At 32.1% G+C, this 17493-nt stretch overlaps 1 protein-coding gene across 1 annotated transcript; it reads right to left on the bottom strand.

Annotated features, from left to right (window-relative positions):
• Positions 1–501: 501 nt before the first annotated feature.
• LOC131606355 (NADPH-dependent aldo-keto reductase, chloroplastic-like) lies at positions 502–3319 on the bottom strand. The gene is made up of 7 exons (XM_058878601.1): positions 3194–3319; positions 3018–3068; positions 2431–2507; positions 2237–2324; positions 1697–1972; positions 767–1009; positions 502–588 (listed from the first exon to the last, which is right to left on the bottom strand). The coding sequence occupies exons 1-7, from the start codon at positions 3311–3313 to the stop codon at positions 502–504; spliced, it is 942 nt and encodes a 313-aa protein (XP_058734584.1). The 5' UTR covers positions 3314–3319.
• Between the last annotated feature and the right edge of the window lie 14174 nt (positions 3320–17493).

Raw genomic sequence — 17493 nt, 5'->3', positions numbered from 1 at the left:
ATCTTTAAGATTATGTTATCATTATGAATAATTCATTAATCTATTGGTACAATCCCATACTGTTAGATGTATTTGGAACTTTCTCCGACTAATCCTTTCGTCAAAGGGTCTACTAAATTTTCATAATTATATATAAGATCCGCTCTAACAGTTACCTTAGAGAGAAATGATTTGCAACATATTTTTGCACCAACTTTTTCATTGTCATACTTTTTTTATAGTTTTTTTTAGGGATCCAAAATGTTGTTGGAAGTCTTATAGAAACTATAATAATCATATAAGTCATTAGTCAGACACTAATGTTTCTTATCCAAATTAAGCTACAATGAGTCTTAGAATTGCTTTCAATTAACCTCCAGAAAATACTTACAACATAAATTTAATAATTTATCCAATAATAATAATTTATCCATGTTTTATTACACACCATTAAATTAAATTCATTAAATAAAAAACTCCAATCTCTTAATAACTTGCAGGTCTCTCAATGTATTTCCCTATTCACACTTCACCATCCCATAATTCTTCAATGCTTCTATAGGGACCACAAGTCGCATGAATACAAATAGCTGCAGTATATATTTTTCCCTGTACAAGTAAAAATTTCATGATAAGATTTTATATGTATAATTCTTTGCTCTTTTTGTATAAAAGTTATTGTCTTTAATGGTACAAAACCAAAAATATCGAATGCAAATAATATGAAAAACATGTTAATTGTCGAAACTCAAATAAATATGAAATATTAAATTAACTATATTATTACCTTTTCTTCAATTTGAGAGAGTAAGGTCATTAGGTCTTCAGGTATTGACCAATTAAAGATATCAAAATTTTCCATTATCCTAATATCTCTAGAGCTCTTTGGAATCACACAATGTCCCATCTGCAAGCCCCACCTAAGAGATACTTGTGCTGGAGTCTTTCCCAATTTTTTAGAAACTCTTTTGATAACTGAATTGGTGAGGATGTTATTCTTGTCAAGTTCTGAACCCAGCGGTGAGTAACCCTAGAGAGAAAAATGAGTTATAAATATTAACTACTTATTCGGTCTCACAGTAAGTGTTTTATTTGAGATTTTCATATATTTTAAAATAATATCTAATATTGGTCACGAAAAAAAAAGATAATACTTAATTGTGTTAATTTTAATAATAAAATTAATGTTATTTATTAAAATAATTTTATGAGTTTAAAGGTTGTGCACCGACAGTGCAAATAAACTTTACAGATACATCCAATCAAAATCATTACACTTGTCACGTCATATTAATTTTTTTAAATTAAAATTGTATTTTAATTGAATACATGGTTGTGATTGGTTGACAGTGTAAAAATATTTTACACTGTCAGTGCATATCCCTTTTTAAAAATATAATAAATAAGAATAATTTAGTAAAAATAATAATAAATATTATATTGGTATTTAAAAATTTTAAAGTGATAAATAATTTGAGACTAAGACGGAGGAAATAATTACTAAAAGAATTGATGCTAGAAATTAATAATACCCTCTTAATATGTCTCAAAATGATTATTTTGTTTATGTAATTATCTTGAAATCAAAACAAAATTGTCAAATGTCTACAATATAAGAACACAATTGGAATAATTTTTTTTAAAATATCTACAATTTTCTTCAATTTTAATGCAAGAATTTTTTTAAATTGTTGTATGTTTTGCAAATTTAACTTACACATAGAAGAACTCCTTTTGATGCGGAGAATGAATGCAACTTTGGCTGCTTCCATCCAAGGTGCAATTCCACCTGATTAACAGCAGGGGGAACTCTAGCTATGTCTAATAAATCTTGAAGTTTCTTTGTAGAAAAGTTGCTCACTCCAATAGCTTTAGCTTTTCCTGAGTCATATAGTGCCTCCATTGCTTTCCATGTGCTTGGTATGTTTGGCATTGTGAAATTTTCAGGTTTGACTCCAATTGATCCCTTCTTCATGCTGAATGGAAGGTGGATCTATTCATTGAATCAAATCAATATGTCAAAGAAAGATTGGTGAATAAACTTGTGTAATCCAAACATACTACTCCGGCCTGATTTATAAGCAAAAATTTTTTTTAAAATTTATTGAATAATAAATATATTTAGTATTAAAAAAGACCAAATACATTCATTATTCAGTGAACCTAAAAAAAAACTTTACTTATAAATAAGGCCGTATGGACTAGGTTAGAAGAGAAAAGTGGAATTTAATATTAAACTTGTTGAGATGACACATACTAGATAGAGATCTACGTAGTCAAGTTGCAATTGTTGTAATGTTTTATCCAATGCCTTTGGCACATCTTCTTCTGCATGGTCTGTGCACCTGAATAACAATATTATTAAGAGGTGTTTAGTAATTAATTATGCATATATATTATATGAAAATATTATATGAATATATTTTATGATAATCAATATAACAAATTAACCATAATTTGGAGGTGATCCATAGCTCTTCACGCTTTACCAAACCATCATCAAAAATCTTCTTGAGAGCATTACCAATCTACATTGGAAAAAAAAAACGAAATATATTGTTAAAATACATTGTTCAAATTTTACGAGTTTTCCCTCTAAAAAAATGAATTAATGTAAATATAAGTTTTTATTTAATTTCCAAACAGACTATAGAGAAAATTTGAATATACAAAGTGTGAAAATAAAAAAATAAAGTATCACGAATTCGAAATCATATTTAAACATATTGAATATCAAAATCTTTTATCATTTGAGTTTCATTTACGAGATATATTTATTCTTTAAATTTTTTATGTCATTGTTTAATAAAAAATTCAATGAAAGACGATTAAATTATTTTCAAATTTTATTAAAAAGGTTGTAGAATGAATAATATATTCAATAAAAATTCATAAATTTAATATTCATCTAACAAATATTAATATATTAAGTTCGAAAATGTAATTTTTGCATGGAAGTTTTTATTAATTATTATCATTTGTTAAAAAAACTAACAAGTGAAATGAAGTTGATAAAGAATACTCATTAACATCATTACCTCTGCTTGGTTTTCATATCTGGATGCGCAATCAATATGCCTATATCCAACCTGAATTTTCAAAAGAGAATTCAAGTAATTTCTTAATGTTGATGAATTTAAAATATAATCACAAAAAACACCAAAAAGTGATTTGGAAATCTATTAAACTAAAAAATGAAACTAAAAGTATGTACCTTAATAGCTGTGGTGAGAGTTTTTGCAATTAAATCAGGCTCAATCTGAAAAGTGCCTACCCCAATTGATGGGATCTTGGCTCCTGTATTTAAGTCAAAGAATCTCATTGAATTTTTCATTTTATTTAAAGAGATAACTAAGTTGCTACTACTATAGATTTATTAAAGGGTCTCAGCCAACAAAAATAATAAAAATGAGAACAATGAATTTATATCTTTGAAATATACAATTACATATAAATAATAATTAATAAGATACGGATCATTCTAACGAGTACTTCACATACACTCTTTAAACATTCTATATAAAAAAAATCTTTAAATAAATTATTTATTTCAATTCCCAATGTAATGAATACAAATAATTTCAAAAACAAATTTTATTATTTCTTAAAAAAGTTAAATATTTCTATTTCTAAAATATTAAATACAAATGTTACTTACCTTTTTAAACTCTTAACTAGTATTTTTGAATTACTCGTTAGCATTTTTCATACCATATTACAAAATATTGCATTCAAATGTCGCTACTATAAACTAAATTAGTTTAAAAAATTTATTTACTAATATATTATTATATAGTTTTAAACTTATGATACAATGCATGTCTTTTGCTACTTAGAAAATAATTTTTTTTTTTGGAAGAATAATAAAATAGGTATCATAGGATTTTTTTTAATACATTACCTTAAAAAATTTATATATAAACATTTATTTAGATTATTGTTTTTTGGGATGAATGATTAAATAGGTATGATAGAATTTCTTTTTGATACATTACACTATGCCATAAAAACCTACGAAAGCACTTTTTTTGGACTTTAAACGCGTTGTCGTAGGTGGCACTGCTATAGGTTTTAGCAGCGCTTTTTGTTTAGACAAAAGCGTTTCGTAGGTAGGCCTAAGGCAGCACTTTTTCTTCAAAAGCGCTTTCATATATAGGTTTAAGGCTGCTCTTTTTTCTTGAAAAGTGTTTTCTATGCCTTTTATGCTTTCTAAAACCTACCTACGACAGCGCTTTTAAAAGCGCTTTCATAGATAGGCCTAAGGCAGCGCTTTTTCTTAAAAAGTTCTTTCATAGATAGGCCTAAGGCAGCGCTTTTACCTAAAAAGCGCTTTCGTTAGTGTTTGTAATAAACCTATTATTTTTTTATTTTCTAAACCTGCATTTTTGGCAGCGTTATTTCATGAACCTGTAATTTACCATTGTTATCCCATAAACCTGTAATTTACAATCGTAATCCCATTATTTCAACAAAGAAGCGATTTCGATTATATACAAGAAAGGCATTATAAATTATACCATTACATTATATACCATTGTAATTAATCCAAAATATATATACACCGATTCACATATTTCTAACATGACCAAAACAACTAAACTAATTCACCTTATATTATAACATGACCAAAACAACTAAACCAATTCACATTACATTATAACAGTAAGAAAATCATCACTACAACACGGAAGGCCTACGAAAGCGCTTATTTTGGACTTTAAAAGCGCTTTAAAGCGCTGTGAAAGCCAGCGCTGGCGTAGGTAACAAAAGCGCTTCTAAAAGCGCTCTGGTAGACCCCCCCTATAAGAGCGCTTTTCTGGAAAAAGCGCTCTGGTATCCCCCCTATTAGAGCGCTTTTTCTGGAAAAAGCGCTCTGATAGCCCCCCCTATAAGAGCGCTTTTCCAAAAGCGCTTTCGTAGGTTGCGTTTTTTATTTTATTTTTTATGCTTTTTTTTATAAACCTATTATTTTTATAATTTCTAAACCTGCATTTATGGCAGCATTCTTTCATGAACCTGTAATTTACCATTGTTATCCCATAAACCTATAATTTACAATCGTAATCCCATTATTTCAGTAATCTCATTATTTCAACAAAGAAGCGATTTCGATTATATACTAAACATGCATTATAATTATACCATTGTAATTAATCCAAAATATATATACACCGATTCACATATTTCTAACATGAAAACAACTAAACCAATTCACATGACATTATAACAATAAGAAAATCATCCCTAAACAACTAAATTAACTAAATCGGTCCTAGTCCTGCAAAGTCTGAACATCTTCAAATGACTGAAAATCTTCACAATCTGCAAAATAAAAATAATATAATCAAAATAAGATTATTATTATATAAAGGCTCTAAAATAAGAAGGTAAAGAGTAGAACGAGTATATATATATATATATATATATATATATATATATATATATATATATATATATATATATATATATATATATGTATATATATATATATATATATATATGTCGTGTAAAAAGAATAATCAAATTAAATATATCAATAAATACAAATTAATTTATTAATATTTAGGACTTTATATATCTAACTTGAATACATGGAATGGAATATCATTTATTGTAAATTAGTTCAACAAATTTTGTACATAAAGTTTACCTTAAATTTAACACAGCCACGTCATATAGCCCAGAGGGATAAAGCAATATAGATCACTAACAATAATCCTGTCACAGACACCCTCAAGAACAACATTAGCTACATGTTATTGATAGGAACATTATTAGAAACTCAACCAACAGCATGTCAAACAATTACAGAATTTGAGAAGTTGTTACCAAATTGATCAAAAGAGCCCAGTATCCTTGTGAGCTTTCTACTATCTCTTAGCAATATAAGAAGTTTCTCTGCAACAACAATTAATGTAAAGTTCACAACCAATTGACAGGAAAAATTAGACACAAATAAAAGTTGAATTTTAACACAGATAGATACTTGTGCACAGAAATTAAGATAGAATAAATTAATAAAAAATGAATTGTATACCTTGTATGTAGAAAATTACGGTGTTGGTGTAAGCTAGGGGTGTATGTTTACTCAATCAATAAATGTTGCAATAATGAGAAGGGGTTGTTGGACTAGAAATTTGAAGGTTTTGTTGGACTTAACCTGCATCGCCTCATTTCTATCCAAGTTGTATTGTGTCACAGAATATGAATCAAGTAACTGTACCCCGAAGGATCCTGCCACAGAAGACTTCGGGGTACAATTACTTGATTCATATTCAGTGGAACATAATCGGCAGGGGCACATTGTGTTCTATCCTTTACCAGTCCATCCACTGTTTGAAGCTCAACCTACAATAGAAAAACGTGATTATTACTAACTACATATAGAAAATCTTGAATCATGTAAAAGTTGATGAAACAGATATCCCTTGTAGGTCTCATTATCAATAACATCTTCTACTTACTTGATACATGTCTTCAATACTCTAAATCACTGATAAAAACCTAACAAACTTTGTCTTCAATACTCTAAATCACACCGATAAAACCTAAATCACTGATAAATTAAAAAAGCCCCAATAATATTAACTATAACCCTAAATAAAATTTTGTATTTTTGAAAGCAAACAATGAAAAAAAGGAAAATTCAAAGAGAAGCCACTACACCAACCTATTAACACATACTTAAGTTCACTTCAAACATGTCTTACACAACGAACTCGGGCAGCCATGAACATGAACCAAAACCAAAACTCAAAGAGAAACACAATATCATTCAAACTCAACAATACACTCTAAAGACATTTAATCAAACATGTAATATGCTTCATTCTCAAATTGCAGTGCAACTGTGCAAGGTAAAGAAAAACAACATCCCTTAGTTGAAACCCTTAAAACTAAACCCATAAATCATTCACAGAAAAATAAACCCAGAAAAATAAACCCTCAAAACTAAACCCAGAAAAATAACAAAAGAAAATGAACCCTAAAACTCACCGGCGGTGAGGTTCTGGCTGAAGACGGAGAAGAAAACGAGTGTAGACGGAGGGACGCCGACGGTGGTGGATGGCACCGATGGTGGTGGACGGAGGGGAGATGGAGGATGATGAAGATTCAGTGAGGGTTTTAATTTCGCGTGCAGAGAACAGAAAACGAAAGAGAGAAAGTGAGAAACAGTAACCGGTGAGAAGCGTGTTTTTGGTTTTAACTTTAGTAATAAAGGCTACTAAAGCGCTTCTGGAAAGCGCTCTCATAGCCTGGTCTATACCAGCGCTTTTGACTAAAAAGCGCTCTCATTCAACCCCCCTACAGCAGCGCTTTTGAAAAACGCTTTCGTACCCCCCCCCCTATAAGAGCGCTTTTGAAAAGCGCTTTCGTACCCCCCCTACCAGAGCGCTTTTGAAAAGCGCTCTCATACCCCCCCCTACCAGAGCCCTTTTTAAAAGCGCTTTCGTACCCCCCCCCCCCTATAAGAGCGCTTTTTTAGCGTGTTTTTTAATTTTGTTTTTAGCGAAGCCTATACCAGCGCTTTTTCCTAAAAGCGCTTTCGTAGGGGTGCTGCTAAAAAACAAATTTGGTATAGTGCATCCCTAAACAACTAAACCAATCCCACCTATTCTTCAAGTTCCAACATCATTCTCATCATTCCAAGCCATGTTCAATAAAACCTTTTGATTCCATCTTGCATATCCTCACTTCAAGCTTAGCCATATCTTAATTCAACCAATACTCTGCTACACCAATCATGAATTGCCCCTGCATAAAACCAGATAACCAAATTCAAATAAGAAACCAAGATACTACAGCATATCATCCATACAAAATTCAAGCTCAATTTACCATTTCGAATAGCTACACATAAATGCATACAATTGGAAGCCGAGCATTCTATTCGATCCGCATTCAAGTTCAGTCAAGTATATATATTTCTAACAGACGTCGTCACCATTTCCAATTAACTTCTCTTACTAATATATCTATAACCAACTAACAGATTTTTATGCTATCAAAAACTAACATTCACTAACCTATTCAGTTCTAATAGCATAAATTTCTCTGACACTAACTAATCTTCCTATTTGTCAAACTAACAGAATTCCAATAACTAAAAATTCTAACCAACCTTCTACCTAAAACCTCTAACAAAAAACAATAACTAACTTCTAACTTGTAACCACCAAAAAATAAATCCTCTTTAAATCATACCTTATATGATTCTTTACGCAATAAGATATTGACACAATTCCTCTTTGATTTCTTCCAACTGAAGTTTTGTGTAATGAGCACACTTGACTTCATCGAAGTACTACAAAACATAAACATGATTTAGTTAAAAGTAATAAATTATAAGAAATATCCGATAAATAGTATAACAAATCCTAAGTTATAAATTCATACCGTGATTGGAATCTCTATTTGATTCATTTGAAGGATTTCTTTGATAAACCTCAAAACGAAGTATCCGCAATCTATATTGTTTCGTTGTTGAGCACACTACATAGAAAAACAAATAAGAGTGTATAGTTGTCTTGTTTTATCAAGTATCATAACTATTATAAGCAAAATTGTGAAAACTAATGTACCTTCACTTTGATCCAAGTAATGTTGCTTGATTTAGTCCGTGATACTCGAGCTTCTCTTTGACTTCGGAATACTTGTATTGCTCTAACAAAATAAAAACATATATTTAGAACAATGTCACAAAAAAAATTAAATATATAAATATACATGAATATTTAGAACAGTCTCACTTATGTAGCAATCATTGACTTCATATCCGTATAATTGGTCCAATCACCATCTACTGAATTCAGATAATATACCACTTCTTTTACAAGATCCATAGTAACCAACAACCAGTGACGTCTATAAATTAAAACAAAAGTTTATATGAAAATTTTGCTACGTAAAAGAAACAAAGATTAGAATAAACATAGAATGAAAATCTAACCCTATTGGTTGAGTATTATACGCCAAAAGATACAAGCTTTTTGTATTGCCGGTGGCCATGAGTCTCTGAACTAAGCGCTCTCTTACTGAATCTAGCTCCCTAACAATTGTCGCTCCGCTGACATTGGAGAAAGACACGAAAGGGAATCTGTTTGACAACTGATTCCCGCGCATCAATTTGTCATACAACGACCTTAAATAAAAACATAATAAACATTAGACTATTTTCATTGAAATGTGTAAATAAATTGTTCAACTAAGTAAATAATATATTGATCGGATTACCGTATGTATAAGTGCATAACACCGACGCCTAATTCTTTATGCGTAAAAATCTCTTCCATGTCCTCTCGTCCAATTGTTTTGGTGAATTTGAAACCAAAGATACCTTCATCCATAACTATCTCACGAATAGCACCATTCATGAAATTTGATGTTAACACAATTGTTTCAAGACACTGCCGGTATAGAGGCACAAAAGCACCTTTTTTTTGCCGCGGTCATCGAAGGATCCCTTTTTTTGGGTGGTACGCTACCAATTTTCTGGCTCACTTGTTGTGACCCTTGAGCAGATACCTAAAAATCATATAACTTAGGTAAATTATAAAATCATGCAGTTTTAGATTCAGATCATATAATTAACACTTTAAATGTACCTCTTTTATTGATGCAACAGACTCGCCGTGCTGCAAAATCCCTTTACCCTTAGATGCGGGTTTTGTAGGAGTCTAAAATTATCATGTAAAAAATAATTAACGTAACGATTCAGAATTGACATTTGAAAACTTAAATATTCATAATGGTTTTCAACATACCCCAGTATCAATGAAAATGAGTTCCGAGGGCCATGCAACAAATGACCTTATTGCATCTCGCAGCAATGTTGTCTGTGAGACCATGTCAAGTACCTGTAGCAACGCATCATGATCTAATACAACATCAATCGATACTTTCAGGTGTCCATCCGAGAGCGGTCTATGGTGAAGTAAATCTCCCAAAGTGTTGTGCACTTTTCCCTTGTCAACTAGGCAATAATCCAGTGACGATAAGTATAGTTGGCAAGATGAAATGCCCTAAACCAATAATAAATATGTTATTGTTAATTCAATAATAGAAAGAGGTGGAAAAAAAGAGAAACTTGAACAATATATAGTCATTTTAATTACCTCGGGAAATTTATTTTGACAGTTGATACTAGCTTTGTCACTACTTTCTTTCAACGATGAAGTGTTGCACTTTTCCCTCATATAATTCTCTTTATCTCTTTGCAATTCACAGATTTGTGCTTGTAAATCCTGCAATTTTGGCATCACTTCTTCATTGGTAGGATTTCTTCTCCTAGGATTCTTATAGAAAGAGGTTGGAGTCACACCATGACCTTTATCCCTCACCTGACCGAGATACTCAGGAATATTTAATGCTCTACTAAGTACGCTCCTGTTATCCTGGTCCTCACCTATGGATACTGATTGCGACATGGTCTCCTGTAACTCATTTACATATCGAAAATTATTAGTGGAGATAAAAAAATCAATTATATATTAATAAACATTTGATTTAATTAAAGACACAATGTTATACTTACACATGCATCATAAATTTGTTGAACATCAGGATCAACAACTCGATTCTTGCCCACACGAGCTTCCTTCCAAAACACATGTACTGGAAGTGAGGTTTCCTCACTTTTCGTCTCCTCTAACTACGCATTAACACAAATGATAAGATCGTCAATTACAACACATTTAAACAATTAATAAGAACGTAGCATTTCTATTTACTTACAATTTTTTCCTCTAAGCGTGCATATCCCAAACGCCCTTTTTTGTATGGATATGTGGGTTTTGATGCTCTCGAGCTATTTTTGGCACTCCTTTTCTGAAAATCTTCATCTTTTCTTTGTTTTACAAACTCAACCCAGTCTTTATCATCAATGAAGTTCGCATACTTTTATGGACGTCCCGGATCCTCTTCAACAAAATTTCCTTCATCATCCTTAAGATAGGTGTTTGTTAAAAAAAGCTTTTCACCCTCTATTTCTTTTTTCGGCCAAACCAATTATGTAGCATTTACGGTCATCTGGTATGTTAAAAGACCTCTGCGAAAAAACATACGCATAGAGTGTGTTAGTATAAGTAATTTAAACACATTATCGTCAAGATAAAGCAAATAACAACAACCATATATGGTACCTTTAACTCATTCCAAATCTTATCTTTTTTCTCACCCAAGTCTTTACTTTTCCATTTAGGTACGGAGATTGGAATATGCATACGAACAAGTGTACCAATGTAGCTTGTAAACTTTGCAGCATTAGACCCAACTACTTGGTTATCAGGTTTCCATTCTAAATTATATGTTACTCCTCTGTCTCTATCACGAATGATTCCTCTCATAATGGTGATGCCTCGTACAACATCTCTTTATGAAGTATCAACTGGAGGATTTGTATCTGGAGCATGTCTATCTTGTGAGTTTTCTTGTGAGTTTTCTTGATTACTAGCCATTTAACCTGTAATAAAGAAAAATCCATATTCAATAATGTTAGGAGTGAATTAGTAGTGTTTTCATGTATTAAATTAACTACCTTTTGAGCTAAAGTTGAGTATATCTTAGGAGTTTTGAGGATTTTGCGGTTAGAATTGAACTTTAGAGGTTCGATGCTAATTGTAGAACAACTTGTGTCACTTTGGGTGTTGTTTGTGCAGATATTGAAGTTGAGAAGTAAAGACGAAGAAACATGCGGGCGTAGAGCTTCTGGAGAGGAGGAATCACAAAGAAGGAAGGTGAAACAAAGGCCGAGCCGCGCCAATAAGGGGCGAGACGCGCCTTAACCCTCTGACTTGGGTTCGCGCCGCGCCAATACGTGCCGAGGCGCGGAGGCTACGTTACAAGGATGAATTATTATAAATAGAAGCCCTAATTCTCATAAGGGGGAGATCTTTGGTGAACGAAATTCAGAGAGCAATCCTATTCCCGAGCAGAAAACAACTTCCGACGGAGAATTCAACATCAATTGAAGACATTCCCTTGATGAAGATGAATCCATCCATGAAACTTTGTGTGTTCTTCATGTCTATGGAGAGCTAAACCTCATTGTGTTGAGTTTAAGGTAGTAGTTAACCTATGAAGATGCAATTACTTGATTAATTCCTGTGAACAATTGTTTAAGCTTTATCATCAATGAAAAACCTTGCTTTTATTTTATATCATTGTTGAACTATCAATCGAGAGATAGGGTTTATACTGTTGCCCTAGGTTTTTACATTGACTTGTTGATTAATACTCAGAGATGAGATTTTGAAGAAGTTTTCATAAATCATCGCGGTTAATTCCCTTTATCTTTATAGTTATTCTGAGAGATCGAATATCATACCGGTAGAGGTGATCATTAGACATAATATCTCTTTTGAGGATGAATGAAGATAATAACTTAGATAATGTTCACTTGTGGATTAAATGATCAATTGCATATGAATAGGTTGATGAACCCTAAAACTCAACATATTCATTCACCATTGTTATTCGTCTTTAAGCTTTTTATCATTTAATTATTATTCTGTTATTTGCAATTTGAGATTAAACAATCAAAACCAATACTTTTCACTACTCATTATAATTCGACTATAGAATAGCAGCAATATTAACTCAGTCTCTGTGGATACGATATTAGAAAATATTTACCCAAAATACTTTCAACAAATAACCCATAATATAAAAATAAAAATGGATATAAAAATGAAATGAAATGACAAATATAAAATTTTATACAAATTCAATATATATATATATATATATATATATAATGACATATATTTTCATTTTATTGAATGATATAGGTTATAATTATACTATTACCTTTTTCACTAACGTCTCTTTCTTTTCTTGGTAGGAATATGTTATACTCGTCTCTTAATAACGCAGATGGTTGGATTGATCCAAATACCCTCATTATGATCATTTCTAGTACAAGATTCATTCTCATTTTGATCGTTTATTGTACAAGATTCAATGTCAACACCAATATCATCTTGATCTCCAATATTTTCATCAATTACTTTGTTAGATAAAAGCACTATAGACCATTTCGTACTTGTCAGATCATTGACATAGAACACTTGTTTAGCTTGAGAGACTATAATGAAAGGCTCATCTTTGTACCCCATCTATTGAGATCCACTTGCAAAAATCCTGACTTATCCATTCGTATGCCATTATTATTTTCAACCCACTTGCAACCAAATACAAGAATCTGAAACTTCTCGTAATCAAACACCAAAATGTGCTCGATAACCCCAAAATATAACAGATTTTCAAATTTCGGGTTTAAGTCATTCGCACTTGATATGTGCATTGCTTCAGCTACCAAGGTAACACCACTATTTTGTATAGTAATTTTATCATCCTATTCTTTGGTATAAAATATGTATCCATTAATTGCGTATGCGCTATACGAAAACACAACCATACTTGGATCATATGCTAAACATCCCAACCTTTCTGTTACTGAGGGATCTGAATGATACTTTGAATAAATATGTTCCTTAAACCACGGTATGAAACTTCGATTGTGCTCTCGTACTATCCAATTCTCATTTCTATTCGGATTTACACCTCGGAGAACACCCTTGTGCATTTCAACATACGGCTTAACCTCAATCTCATTGTGTAGAACATACAAATGCGCTTGATCCCGTTCCACCCTTGATATTGTCACAACTTTATTTCCAATTAGCTTTTTTCCTTCTTTTTTTCGACAATATGAAATTTGGGAAGTCCAATTGATTGAACATTTGACAGATATTCAGTACAAAATCAACCGCTTCTTCAACAACGTATCGTTCGACAATACAACCCTCCGGTCGACTACGGTTTTCACGTACCTTTTAATATTTTCATATAACATTCAGCAGGGTACATCCATCTCATATAAGCTGGTCCGCACAATTGTGTCTCTTTCACAAGATGAATGACTAGATGAACCATTATGTCGAAAAACGAGGGAGGAAAATACATTTCAAGATCACATAAAGTAACAACTATCTCTTTTTGCAATGTTGGTAAGATCGCGGGATCGATCACCATACTGCAAATTGACTTGAAAAAAAAACACAGTTTAGTTATTGCGCTTCTTACTTTTTCTGGCAGAATAGAACGTATATCTATTGGTAGAAAATGTTCCATTATAACATGGCAATCATGCGTCTTTAAACTCTTTAACTTAAGGTCTTTCATGGACACAAGTCTTCTAATATCTGATGAGTAGCCTTATGGAGCTCTACGTTGTTCGGCCTTTCCATTGAATATAGGTGGAGCTCTACGTTGTTCGGCCTTTCCATTGAATGCTTTTCTCCACCCACGGTAATGATGATTAGAATTTAAGAATCTACGATGACCGAGAAAGACATTCTTCTGACAAAGATCCAATCGTGTCGTATCGGTTCCATCTTCATAAACAGGACACGCTTTTTGACCTTTATTGTTGTATCCTGATAGATTTCCGTATGCTGGAAAATCATTAATTGTTCCAAATAACATCGCCCTCAAGTTGAAACTTTCTTTCCTATACCCATCATAAACCTCCACACCATTCTCCCACAAAAACTTTAAATCTTCGATTAAGGGTGCCAAGTATACGTCTATGTCATTCTCTAGTTGTTTAGGCCCAGAAATTAACATAGCCACGAAGGTAGGTTATAAATCATAAGAATCACAGGCCATGTACTATGCGAGATACTTTGAATACTGTGCGGGTTCATTCCATCAGTAGACAATGACAAGCGAAGGTTTCTTGCTTCTTTTCCAAATTCAGGATAATCATTATCAACTTTCATCCACTTTGGTGAGTCTGCCGGATGTCGCAACTTTCCATCAATAATTCTTTCATTTACATGCCAAGTCAAGTGTCTTGAATCGGTTTCACTATGATACATGTGTCTAAATCTCGGAATTATAGGAAAATATCATAAGACTTTTGTCGAAGACAACTTTTTCTTATATCGAGGGGCACCGCATTTAGGACATTCATTTAACGTTGTATACTCGTTTCAAAACAAAACGCAATCTTTTGGACAGGCATGTATCTTATCATAGCTCATGCCAATAGAGCACAACATCTTTTTGGCCTCATACGTTCGATTGGGAAGAACATTATCCTCTGGTAACATATCTTTCATAAGGGCTAATAACTCTGTGAAACTTTTATCCGACCATCCATTGCCCGCGTTTAAGTTGTACAACTTTAACACCGCAGACAACCTTGTGAATTTTATACAACCATCATACAACGGTTTCTCTGCATCACTTACCAACCTCTCGAACATTTTGGAACAATCCTCAAGATCATAATCGTATGTGTCTGTGCAATCGTCGTTTGAAGCATGCGTCCTATTATACCTCGATTCAACATTCCCGTTACATTTCTTACCATGCAAATTCCAACATGTATAACTTCTATCAATTCCATGCCTCTTTAAATGCGATGCCAACTGAACCGCGTCAACCCAACTCCCATAATAGCAACCCAAGCAAGGACACATCATTCGACTCGGGTCTTCGGCATGCGCAACCGCAAACTTAACGAATTCTGATACCCCTTTCTCATACTCTTTCGATAATCGATTTGAATGCATCCATGTCTTATCCATGTCTTAATTAAGCTAAACAAAACCAACTAATTAAGGCGGTATAATGCATTTCTGTCAAAGTAGTAATAAAACACAACATATTCACGCAATTTCAAACAAATTCATCACAATAACAGTAATTTGAGAAAGAAATTTACCTCGGATTTTACCGAACTCAAGAAAACGCAGAGAATGAGCGTTGTACGTCGAACTAGGTCGGGAAACGCTGCTAATTCAAAGGAAATAAAACTTCTATTATAAAAAATTTCATACATTAAAAACTGAATCAACCATATAATTAGGTATTAGACTATCTTTATACAAAAAAAACCAATCCGTTATAGGGATTGTTCAACTGACTGTCTTGACTCTTTCACGATTTACTACAATACAAATTGCGATAAAATAAAACTATATACAACAAGATTAGGAAAAGGGGTTTTACCTCACAGAAAATAGAACTGAGAAATCACTTTCTTAGAATTTTGATTGGGACTGCATCAAATATCAAATATCAAATATCAACATTCAAATCAAAATCACTTTCTACCAAATTCAATCAATAATAAAACTAAAAGTGAAGATATCGGGTTTAAGTCCGTTTTCTAAAACAAGTTTAAAGCTTCTAATTCAATCAATAATAAAACAAGTTTAAAGCTTCTAATTCAATATCCGGGCAGCAACACATGTTATGTCATAACACTCATGGAAATCTTACGGTAACTCGACGATATCAACCACAAAACTTATGAATCAAATTCAACTCGAAACAACTTCAAGATTCATTCTCGTTTTGGGATCATATTTATTAGAAGAAGACTATATTGATATTCAGCAAAGACTCTCAAAATCAATAATAATAGCAGCATAAATGATCTAAAAGATGACTCCCATGATCAATTGGGAATTTTACAAGTAAGAACAATCCTAGCTGTAAAAACAAAGTCTTATGAATAATGAATATTAAAAACAAATGTCAACCAAGTACATCTTTTGTGTGGCCGATTTCATACTGTGAGTACTTAATTTTTTGCGTTTTCTACACCAAAAACAGCCCCAAAACCTATAATTTTCATTCCAATTCCTAACCAAAAACAGCCCCAACACTATAATCTTTATTCCAATTCCTAACCAAACATATATAGATATTCAAGCATTAATCAGTAACATAAAAATAGAATTGAGAGTTGCAACAGAATTGATTATATTGTATATTAAAGCATTTCAAACAGCAGAGTATTGATTATATGATATGTAAGATCATCCAAATCAAGGACTGAAAATGATCAAAATTGAATCAGAAACTAAACCAAATATCAGAACTTATTTCCCCTATGAATCAGAACTACTCAAACAACAAGTTCATGTGATTCCAATTGATAACTCAAAATTCAAAACAAACATCTCAATATACAAAACCAGTCATTCTCAAACCCTAAACCATGTTTAAGGCATATATCATAGCAAAAGGATAGAGAGTCAAATAGACTCGAGAAAATGAACCACCGACAAAAAAATTAAACAACAATAAAAGGAAAAATTCTGAATTACACATACAGATATGATATAATTGACTTAAAGCAACCTTCTAAAATTCAGAAACCTAACATATAATAATGCAATTAACATGTGAATAAATATAATGGAAATTCGAAGAGCTTACCACTCTGGTGGCGCTGTAAGATTTAACGGTGAGTTTCTGATCGGAGTTGTAGTCCTTTGTCAGAAGATCTAGCAGCAAAAAATAAAAAAACAATTAAAGTTAATTCTGATTTCAGGTTCCAGAAAAGTGTTAAGCACTTATGCTATAAGCTCATTGAACTTATTTTGTTAAGCACTTATGCTATGAGCTTGTATTGAAATTCTATAAACAATGCCAAAGTAAATTCATACCTCTAATACCAAAGAAGAACGATATAAACCCAGATGAAAGAGATTT

Source organism: Vicia villosa, linkage group LG5 (genome assembly GCF_029867415.1).
Source record: "Vicia villosa cultivar HV-30 ecotype Madison, WI linkage group LG5, Vvil1.0, whole genome shotgun sequence".
Lineage (NCBI taxonomy): Eukaryota > Viridiplantae > Streptophyta > Magnoliopsida > Fabales > Fabaceae > Vicia > Vicia villosa.
Note: the sequence above shows the minus strand (reverse complement) of the source record. Positions and strands in the feature narration are given on the sequence as shown.